At 38.9% G+C, this 12,110-nt stretch overlaps 1 protein-coding gene across 1 annotated transcript in view; it reads left to right on the top strand.

Annotated features, from left to right (window-relative positions):
* LOC133532412 (serine protease Hayan-like) overlaps nucleotides 1–12,110 on the top strand; it is a 50,100-nt gene that overhangs the window by 33,156 nt on the left and 4,834 nt on the right. The window contains exons 3-6 of the mRNA XM_061871061.1: nucleotides 7,905–8,513; nucleotides 9,573–9,760; nucleotides 10,235–10,338; nucleotides 11,602–11,754. Coding sequence (XP_061727045.1) covers nucleotides 7,905–8,513; nucleotides 9,573–9,760; nucleotides 10,235–10,338; nucleotides 11,602–11,754 — 1,054 coding nt within the window. The remainder of the gene's footprint in view (nucleotides 1–7,904; nucleotides 8,514–9,572; nucleotides 9,761–10,234; nucleotides 10,339–11,601; nucleotides 11,755–12,110) is intronic.

Genomic DNA, 12,110 nt, shown 5'->3' with positions numbered 1-12,110 from the left:
GATCTAGATTAGTCTTATGTTTGGGAAAACGCGTGTTTTCGAGTTTTCATGCGTTTTTCTTTCGATGCAGAATATGGTCGCTAATTTCGTGTTGCCGGCCACTGTCCGTCTGGTCCAGCGGGTTAAGACGCGGACTGCTAAACGAGTGTTACGGGTTCGAATCTCGCCTGGTGACTAACTTTTTTTTTTTTATATGTTCAATTTTATATATATTTTTTTTAATTTTTATTGTTTTAGACAAGTTTAATTTAGTAAAAGAATGTAGTTAAGATTATCACCTATACACCACCATATTACAATAAATAGTTAATTATAACCGAGCAAAGCTCGGTCGCCCAGGTACTGTATAGTTATTGCAGGTAGTTCGCAATCACATTTTTAGCACAGGCATTATAAGAGAGGTATGGGCATTGTAAATGTCATCTGGCTCTGTGTGGTAGGGCACAGCACAGCGGATGTCATTCCAGATCTAGAGCAGAACCCAACTGGGGAAGTACCTCCACCTTACAGAAAATCGCAGCCAAATAACACTAGACCCTACTCATAGTGTTGTGTTCCTGCCGGTGAGTAAGGTTGCCAGAGCTCAACGAGGGGTGGGAGGGTGTTAGGGTCGGCAACGCGCATGTAACTCCTCTGGAGTTGCAGGCGTACATAGGCTACGGATACTGCTTACCATCAGGCAGGCCGTATGCTTGTTTGCCACCGACGTACCTAGTATAAAAATAAATAAAAAAAACACACACAATTAAAATATTTCATACGACATGTGCTAATTATTTGTCTCAGTGTAAACAAAAATATATCATAATTATGATATCAATTTTCAAATTCAAAATGGCGGACATGTTTTATAACTTATTTAAGAAATTATGAGTAGTTTAAGACTTTAAAAAGCAAGAAATTGTTTCTTGCTTCTGTTTGTATATGTATCATGTAGTATTTGATGTTTTCATTATTTTTGAAAGTCCTCAGGGTGCCGATTACGAAAATGACATCCATTATGGAACCCAAGATGGCGGACATTAATTTTTCTTAAAAATCGGTATGGGTGTCATCTCCGAGGTTCTTCGAGGTTTCGATTACGAAAATGACGTCCATTTTGCAATCCAAGATGGCGAACATTATTTTTTCTTAAAAATCGATATGGGTGTCATCTCCGAGGTTCCTCGGGGATCCGATTACGAAAATGACGTTCATTTTGAAATCCAAGATGGCGGAAATTATTTTTTCTTAAGTCGATATGGGTGTCATATCCGAGGTTCCTCGGGATTCCGATTACGAAAATGACGTCTATTTTGAAATCCAAGATGGCGGACATTAATTTTTCTTAAAAATCGATATGGGTGTCATCTCCGAGGTTCCTCGGGGTTCCGATTACGAAAATGACGTTCATTTTGAAATCCAAGATGGCGGACATTAATTTTTCTTAAAAATCGATATGGGTGTCATCTCCGAGGTTCCTCGGGGATCCGATTACGAAAATGAGGTTCATTTTGAAATCCAAGATGGCGGAACATATTTTTTCTTAAAAGTCGATATGGGTGTCATATCCGAGGTTCCTCAGGATTCCGATTACGAAAATGACGTCTATTTTGAAATCCAAGATGGCGGACATTAATTTTTCTTAAAAATCGATATGGGTGTCATCTCCGAGGTTCCTCGGGGTTCCAATTACAAAAATGACGTCAATTTTGGCGGTTCTTGTTGGTGCAGATTTCAAAAATAGAGACCATTTTAGAATTAAAGGTGGTTGATATCTCGGCTACACACATCGACACCCATTTCAAAAAGTAGCGTCCCCCATATTTATTTTCAAAATAGATGCCATTTTTGAAATCCACACCCCTAAAAACCCAGAAAACAACACCCATGACGACTTTTTCAAAAAAGTGACGTCCGCCATCTTTATTTCCAAAATGGACGTCATTTGTAAAATTAGTACACATACATCATACAACATGAAAACTAAAAACATTTCCATCCTCTTTTGGGCAGTTGTGTAAGTCTGTGATAACCCTAGGTAGGTACGGAGACCTTGAGCGGTGTCGGCATTTACGCAAACATCAAAGGCGTCGGCCCACTGTTACTTTTTACACTGTGCTTTTAGTGTGTCAACGAAAACGTCACATGATATATCAAAAGAAAAGTTATTTTATCTCATACCTTTAAACGAGCAATTCTTGTATATATATATATATATAATTATATTTCTGTGATCTCGGAAACGGCTCTAACGATTTCTCTGAAATTTGGTATATAGGGGTTTTTGGGGGTATACAATCTATCTAGATTAGTCTTATGTTTGGGAAAACGCATGTTTTCGAGTTTTCATGCGTTTTTCTTTCGACGCAGAATATGGTCACTAATTTCGTGTTGCCGGCCACTGTCCGTCTGGTCCAGCGGGTTAAGAGTAAGACGCGGACTGCTAAACGAGTGTTACGGGTTCGAATCTCGCCCGGTGACTAACTTTTGTTTTTTTTTTTATATGTTCAAGTTATTATATAATTTTTTAATTTTTATTGTTTTACACAAGTTTAATTTAGTAAAAAAAAATGACCTATGTAATAAGAGAAATCGACAATAGATGGCGTTACTCTGTGACAAGTGCTGTAATGTTAAAATCGATTGTAAATAATAATAATTGTCAGTTCACATTTTACTTTTTAAGTTTATGTACATTATCACCACCATATTACAATAAATAGTTATAACCGAGCAAAGCTCGGTCGCCCAGGTACTATATTACTAACTGTACTAGGTTGCCTTTTTATTTTTAACAAGTTGGTCCAGTCCATGGTTGCCTACATTTTATATAAAAATCGGTTAATCTAGGCGACCATTAACTGGACCAACTTTTTTAATACGGCAACTTTCAAATAAGCTTTCATTTGATATATCATACGGTGAAATAACAAACAAAAATACTATCCGTACGCAATCTTACAAGGCAACCTACTTGAAATGTATCACTGTGAATTTTGTCTTACATTTATTTCTTATCAGAAATAAATAACATGAGGGTGCATATACCTTATAACGTATCTCTATATAACTATCGGTTATCAATATTAGCATTAGCGGTTAACAACAACATTCCCCTTAAAACAAATAACTATCGCGAGAAAAATACCAAGTCCAAACATCTGAAAAAAATCGGGAAAGAAAAGCTGCAACTGGCTTTTAAAATGGTACAAGGAAGGGTGGTCATCTGTATGAGAATGTGTTTTTTTTGTCTCTATTTGACCCAATGGTTGACTGGTAGAGAATGCCTTTTGGCATTAAGTCCGCCATTTGTGTTTTTTTTTTGTTTGTTCAATAAAGTTTAAATAAATAAATAATATTCATGTAACGCGATAACGAATTCTACGTGAACGAAACCGCGGGCAATACCTATTATAGTAACAACAAAATAACAATTTTCTATTGCTATTAATTTAAAACACGCTTTAGGAATATTTTTGATGGACCGTAGACGCAGTCAAGGGCACCCCGCTCCCCACTACCGTTGTTCGCTGCCTCCTGCCACAGCGCGCGGCGCGCGCAAACTTGCCGCGCGTTTGAAACGTAACGTATTTATATAAGCAAGGAATGCATACATATCAGTAATGAGTGTCGCCGTGATTTTATATTTCTAAATTTTTGTTTAGTAACTGAGATCATTGTTGATGATCGATTATTATTAACTCTACAAACTTTAATTCAATATTAGCTATACTGCTTAACCTGAAATCAATATCTAGACAAGCACATTGTCTACATGTCTAACTTTTTACTAGAATACTAAGTTGATCGATAATATCGTAATTTTGCAATATCAGCAACTCTAATTCTATATTTACAAAATAACTCGTGTTTTTACGTTTACTAGAAAGCAGCTGTTCCAGATTTCTAAAAACTGAAAATTGTACATAAATTGAAGTGTTATTCGATATGCTAAAGTTTTCTGTAACTTTAATTCTATATTTACTTAGTTATTAGCAAAAATTAAAATATTTAAATATAACCGAAAGCTCAACCTTAAAATTTCTAACTTTTTACCAAAGTATTATTTAACATACTCCCAATGACATATCAAAAAAGAAAAAACTTTAATATTATCGAAACCCATTTTTGTTCAACCGCTGGTCTAATAGCTTCACAGAGCGTATCGTGAATGATTTATGAAAATTTAAAGCATACCACTTGACTGGCTCAGTGACCCAAAAAGGATCTTGGCCTCTAACACTAGAGATCGCCAGTCAGCCACCGGAGTACCCAACTGAGATTTGAGAACACTATTCTGGGCGACTGACACTACCTCAGCGAGATGGCAACGCGTTACATAGCTTCACAGAGCGTATCGTGAATGATTTATGATAATTTAAAGCATACCACTTGACTGGCTCAGTGACCCAAAAAGGATCTTGGCCTCTAACACTAGAGATGGCCAGTCAGCCACCGGAGTACCCAACTGAGATTTGAGAACACTATTCTGGGCGACTGACACTACCTCAGCGAGATGGCAACGCGTTACATAGCTTCACAGAGCGTATCGTAAATGATTTATGAAAATTTAAAGCATACCACTTGACTGGCTCAGTGACCCAAAAAGGATCTTGGCCTCTAACACTAGAGATCGCCAGTCAGCCACCGGAGTACCCAACTGAGATTTGAGAACACTATTCTGGGCGACTGACACTACCTCAGCGAGATGGCAACGCGTTACATAGCTTCACAGAGCGTATCGTGAATGATTTATGATAATTTAAAGCATACCACTTGACTGGCTCAGTGACCCAAAAAGGATCTTGGCCTCTAACACTAGAGATGGCCAGTCAGCCACCGGAGTACCCAACTGAGATTTGAGAACACTATTCTAGGCGACTTCACGCCGGTGGGGTCTCTAACGGTATCTGGGACGTACAGACGGACGTTTTCCACCCTGGTGGTATGGCTTTACTCTTTAATCTCGCAAATGATATATATATACAGAAATATAAAGCAGAATAAGGAAAACATAGGTACTTTAAAGACAAATCAGTTCCTAAGTTCGTACTCATTAGATGGGTCAATATAAAACTTTATATGACGTACAAAAAATACTCTTTATTTTATTTATTTTTGGTTAAGTATAAAAACCGGACAAGTGCGAGTCGGACTCGCCCACCGAGGGTTCCGTACTTTTTAGTATTTGTTGTTATAGCGGCAACAGAAATACATCATCTGTGAAAATTTCAACTGTCTAGCTATCACGGTTCATGAGATACAGCCTGGTGACAGACGGACGGACGGACGGACGGACAGCGGAATCTTAGTAATAGGGTCCCGTTTTACCCTTTGGGTACGGAACCCTAAAAATCGAGAGTAAAAGCAAATAAGAATTTTTCTTCTCAGAAAAATCCCCGGGCCCATTGAACGTAGAAATATTGGAAACACCAGGAAGCCAATTCGAACTTTAAAAGTCTGAATCGGTTATATTAAAATATAAATTGATCGGTTCCATTCATTAACTATACCTTATTGTTTTTATTTTAGAGTTTTTGGTTTAGGTAACAAGAGCAATAGTTATTTGTTTTACATGGGGGCAAATTTGTTGTTTAACCGCTCGTTGATACTGATACGCGGACAAACGAAACATTGCAAAATTGAACTACGAGCAATTGAAGAACGAGTGGTTCGAGAAGTAGAATCTTGAGCGTTGTGAGGGTTTCAAGACACGAGGATTAGGTAAACAAACTTTGCCTCCGAATGAACCGAAAAAATTTCATTACACCAACGCGAGGAAAATACTTACTATAAAATACCAAAAAAATCAAACCAAATCAAATCCAAATGATCGTGTTAAAAAAAAACATCCAAAATCGTCATTTAAAAGTCAATTCACTAGCTAACATAAAGAAACAACTCAAGCATCATCATTTTTTTGCCCCACATGTGGATAAAATGCAACTTTCGAGCTTTCTCATTAGTTTTTGAACAATCAAGAGGGCCTTTACCAGTTTGTGTAGTGAAAATAACTATTACGGGCGTTACGAAACATGTGCACATGTTCGCTAGAAATTATACATAGGTCACTATACTTTTTAAAACCGTAATACCATAGACAATGATTGGCCGGAAAAGATTTACTTTCTTTTTAAATTTACTCATTAAAAAATCTTAACTTTGTATGAAATTAAAATGTATAAAATATGCGTAAATCGTCCTTAGCCCACGCCTACGTTTTCAAAGTTAAAATCTATTTTTTAATAAGTACATTTAAAAATAAAGTTAATTTTTTCCGCCCAAACATTGTCTATGGAAATATAGTTTTATAAAATATATGCAATAAGTCACCTCATTGTTTCATATTTGTCTAATTGCAAAACTTATCTAGTGACCTACGTATATACCTACGAGCCTGACTCTACTTTTGAAATCCTTAGTAAGAACGGTCGAGATACACAGATTCAATAACACATTAAAATAAGATTTTTATAGTTCGAATGAATATCCATATTTATATAAACGGCGGCCATATTTCCCGCGTCATCGTTATAATGGTGTTTTTATGCAAACGACGGTAAATTGTTATTTTATTGCATAACACAATGATTATACCTACTTATAGGTAGGAAGCTAGACCTTGTAAATGCTATTTATATCGTCTAGGTATTTAGGTAATCATGTGAGCACATTGCACTCTTGGTTTATAGTTTATAGGTACACAACTACAACACACAAGGTAGGTACATAAGGGCTTGTGCATAAATCACGCGAGGTTTTTTCGGCTACTTTTTTGACGTGTTTGAACACGTGAGGTCTCCCTCCCCCAACGTGATCTGTCGTGATTTTTTCGTGAAGTGCACAAGCCCTAAGAAACAAAAAAAAACCCTTCATTCTAAAAAAGTAATAAATATCGTAGTCCAATAAGTGTTACAGTACCTGGGCGACCGAGCGTTGCTCGGTTATAACTATTTATTGTAATATGGTGGTGTATAGGTGATAATCTTAACTACATTTTTTTACTAAATTAAACTAGTCTAAAACAACTAGTCTATATATATAAACTTGAACATATATAAAAAAAAAAGTTAGTCACCGGGCGAGATTCGAATCCGTAACACTCGTTTAGCAGTCCGCGTCTTAACCCGCTGGACCAGACGGACAGTGGCCGGCAACACGAAATTAGCAACCATATTCTGCATCGTAAGAAAAACGCATGAAAACTCGAAAACACGCGTTTTCCCAAACATAAGACTAATCTAGATAGATTGTATACCCCCAAAAACCCCGATATGCCAAATTTCAGCGAAATCGTTAGAGCCGTTTCCGAGATCACAGAAATATATATATAATACAAGAATTGCTCGTTTAAAGGTATAAGATATCCTGACACCGTATCCGGCAGTTTTAGGGAGTATTAAAATTATGGGCATTTGGAGGTACAAATGCAATTTTTTACCGGTTCCCTATTCATTCCCTATTCACGCGCGCCGACGCGCCGTACACCATAGACGTCGCGATCAAAAGGGTTCACTTTTGGAATTAAAACAAATAATATTACTTTGCTAATCCGCGAAAAGATAACCTGCTAGTCAATCAGTGCTAACCCGTTATACTTACTTGCGTATTTTTACATGCAATTAATGTTACCGCCGTCGCACCGCAAAAATAAATTCGCAAATAAATATAAAAACCCACCACCGAAAAAACCAAAACTCGACACGTGTTTCGCCTCTTTACGAGGCATCCTCAGGAGATGTTGACGGTCCGAACCAAGTCCGAACTTCTCAAGTCCGACGACTGAATCTGTTTCACTTTTGGAAACGAAAACAAATGAAAACACTAAATCTGTATGTATTTTTAAAAATAATGTATACTGAATTGACATTGTGTTATGTGTGTATGTATTAAAGCTAACATATTGCTTTTTATCTTTACAGATTTCTTTCAAGGATTCAAACCATTTGCAACGAATCAACCGTCATACGGGTCAGCGGTCACAACCCGAAGACCCGAGAAAACATACAGGCAAACTACAAAACGGGAAGAAACTACAAAATCATACGAACTTGATCTCTACAATAACCCCTTTTTACCACAATTCAATTTAGACAGAAACCAAAACGATTACAGAAGAAAAAAGAACATAACGAATAACTTTACCACTACAGTTAAACCTAAAAAGAAAACCACTATACGTACAACCAACAAAATACCTCAAAATTTACAAGAATATAATAATAATATATATGATGGAAAAATAAATGATGTCGCCGATTATTATACGCAAAAACCAAATTTTAATAATAATTATTATACGACAGAAAACCCATTTAATAAAGGGGTTAGGCCTGTAGTTACGAATGGGCCTCCTATAACGAACAGGCCGGTGACCAAGAGGCCAAATTTTGGGGTTAACCCGAGGCCGAAAGATGAAGATTCCATAGCGTTTCCTGATGATGACGCGACTCCGGAGATAATTATTGGTCCTGATGAAGATTATATGAGTAATGTTGAGAAGAAGAGGTATATAGAGCTGGCGGAAAGAAGTAAGTATTTACCAAATACTTAATTAGAAATTAAACAGCTTTTTGTAGCAAGGAGCATATCATGCATTTGTCTACCGTTGTCTCGTATATTTTTTTTTTTCTGAAGATTCGCATGTATAGCAGTTCTATTTGGATAAAAAAATGATTATACAATTGCTTAGAAAAATAAACATCGCCTTAAAATACCGAAAAATTTATACCTACACGAAATAAAATGTGTTTGTACGGACTGACAACCCATGGAATGCTTCAAATACTTATCGATAAAAAAAATAACCTTATGAACGCCAAGAACCTACAATCGTCGTTACTAGTCGTGCCCACAGCGCCAAGGACAACTATAGGTGTCATGGCGGACGCTGTCAAAGAACCTTCACACTTTCTATTAAGATTTACATTAGCTCACTTGCGCCTGATACGCCTGGGGTATCAGTGAGGTTTTTGTTTATGACATAAGCGCTTCATAACCGCAAAGAGAATATAAGCACTGATAAAGCGTTCAAAACTTTCAATAGATTAAAAATTGCTTGACATGTGTTACTGGACAACAAAGGAACATAAGGTTACGGAACGTAAGGTTAGCAACGCGAACGGATATCGCGTTGCTAACCTTACTTACTTACTTAATGGCGCAGCGAGCCAAAATAAGACTTGCCGTCCGACACGAGTATACGCCAGTTGTTTCGATCCTGTGCTATCTCCCACCAGTTATTGGGTTCGAGATCGTGCAAGCCCGCTTCAACAGCATCACCCCAACGATACCTAGGACGTCCGATAGGCCTCCTCTCTACCGATATGCAGACATAAGGTCTTCGCACACTATACCAATTCCACACCAACTCAACTCACTTTTGGTTCACCTTAGTGGACGACGAGTGGACGACGCGTTTTCAATATTTAATTTTGAGTCGAGTGGCTGTTGAGTTGTAACAATGTGCTAAGACCTATAATAGCTTTATGGGCAAATGAATAAGTCACTTAAAAAAATATTAAATACCCCATACAAACAAGATTTGTGGATCTAAAGTCAACTTTTTCATGTTTTTATATCATTTTCAGAGTGCGACGAGTACAAAGCACTGGGCACAAAAGCGGTACAAGCTATCCCCCTTCTGCCCCGCCCTGAGCCGGTTCAGATCAACGTGCGCAAATGCACGCCCACAACTGTACCTCTCGTGGTGGGAGGCAAAGTGGTGGACATACAGGAGTTCCCGCACATGGCGCTGCTGGGATGGAGGAAAATACAGGTAACTTGGCACAATAATCTAGCTTAAGACTCTAGTATCTAGATTTAATAGAAGATAAATTTTATACAGGGCTTGATTTTGCTACAGATTTCCCTCATGCTTCGGGTCTACCTACTTAAAGAAGATTAATCAAGCATGATCAAGATAAAAAACTGAACATACACCTTCAATGCTACTTTTCGGAACCCATTTTTAGGTCTCCGTAGCCAAAATCGCAAAAACGGAACTTTTATAGTTTCCTCGTGTGATGTCCGTCTGTCCGTCCGCCCTTCCGAAAGTGGGTCCGTCTCCGTCCGTCTGTCTGACTGTCCGTGTGTCACACCCGTTTTACTCGAAGACTATATCTAGATAATTTTGTGATCGGTAACTTAATTCAAAAGTTAAAAATTAAAAAAAAAAAAGTAATATAGAGGGGCACTCCATACATAACTAATTGTATTTTTTTCAATAAAAATCAATGTGTTTCCTCTCCAGGCGGCTGGCTACGCCTGGAAATGTGGCGGCTCTCTGGTCAGCGAGCAGTTCGTCCTGACTGCTGCGCACTGCTCGTTTCAGGACCGCGACAACACCGTTCTTAAGTAAGAAACTATTCTCTTAACAGATCTCCAGGCGGCTGGCTACACCTGGAAATGCGGCAGCTCTCTGCTCAGCGAGCAGTTCGTCCTGACTGCTGCGCACTGCTCGATTCAGGACCGCGACAACACCGTTCTTAAGTAAGAAACTATTCTCTTAACAGATCTCCAGGCGGCTGGCTACACCTGGAAATGCGGCAGCTCTCTGCTCAGCGAGCAGTTCGTCCTGACTGCTGCGCACTGCTCGATTCAGGACCGCGACAACACCGTTCTTAAGTAAGAAACTATTCTCTTAACAGATCTCCAGGCGGCTGGCTACACCTGGAAATGCGGCAGCTCTCTGGTCAGCGAGCAGTTCGTCCTGACTGCTGCGCACTGCTCGTTTCAGGACCGCGACAATACCGTTCTTAAGTAAGAAACTATTCTCTTAACAGATCTCCAGGCGGCTGGCTACACCTGGAAATGCGGCAGCTCTCTGGTCAGCGAGCAGTTCGTCCTGACTGCTGCGCACTGCTCGTTTCAGGACCGCGACAACACCGTTGTTAAGTAAGAATCATTCTCAGCTGCACCCAACAAACTAGAATAGCTATAGAAGTCTGGCTGGAGTTGAAAAATGACCCCATGTGTATTCAGGGCCGTAGCTAGCCCCCCACTATGGGGCAATATCCTACCTTAAATTACCATTGCCCTACTTTAAGAAATACTTAAATTCAACTCTGCCTACGGCCCTACGACGTGTATTGCGCCGCAAGTTACTAAAGTCTACCTACCACAATCTGCCACTGCCAGGGACCCTCTCCATATTCCACTCATGTGCTGAAAATGATACTTTTTGTACCTGTTTTGTGTTTATTAAGAAAATCTGCTGTCTGCTTACACGTATTAGGACCTAAACTTTATAATAAGATTCCGATGAATATAAAAAACGCTCGCACCAAATTAGGATTTATATTGAAACTGAAGTCGTTTCTAATCCAGAAGGCCTATTATTCCGTAGCTGAATTCTTGGATGAATAGCCTATTAATGTATTAATTTTAATTATTTTTTATAATGACATATTTTGTATTTTTATTGTTGTATCCTCCTTTGTACTAATGTAATTATGTTTAACATCCATCTTGCACCTATGTACCTAATAAAAATGTAACACTGACAATGTATAACTAATACAAATAAATGAATATGAATATGAATACCTACATGGATCCATCGAGCCTTTTGAGAGCAGCATTGTAACAAAAACTAATCTTGACGTCTATTTGTCACAGTGGACCTCCCAGCGCAGTGCAACTCGGCTCCTCATACCTGGACGACCCCGGAGCGCTGGTCGTGAAGGTCGCAGCCGTCATCAGGCACCCGAAATACAAGCTGCCTCGTTCCTACTACGACTTGGCGCTTGTTAAACTTGTCAACGCTGTCAAGTAAGTCGCTATAGATACAGGTCCAAGTATGTTCAAGGTCGCAGCCGTCATCAGGTACCCAAACCACAAGCTGCCTCGGTTCTACTACGACTTGGCGCTTGTCAAACTTCTGTCAAGTAAGTCCCTATAGGTACAGTTCCAAGTATTTTCAAGGTCGCAGCCGTAGCCGTCATCAGACACCCAAAGTACAAGCTACTTCAGTCCTACTACGACTTGGCGCTTGTTAAACTTGTCAACACTGTCAAGTAAGTCGCTATAGATACAGGTCCAAGTATGTTCATGGCCGCAGCCGTCATCAGGCACCCAAACCACAAGCTGCCTCGGTTCTACTACGACTTGGCGCTTGTCAAACTTTT

The sequence above is a fragment of the Cydia pomonella genome, chromosome 27 (genome assembly GCF_033807575.1).
Source record: "Cydia pomonella isolate Wapato2018A chromosome 27, ilCydPomo1, whole genome shotgun sequence".
NCBI classification, from domain to species: domain Eukaryota; kingdom Metazoa; phylum Arthropoda; class Insecta; order Lepidoptera; family Tortricidae; genus Cydia; species Cydia pomonella.
This window is presented reverse-complemented; position numbering and strand designations above follow the sequence as displayed.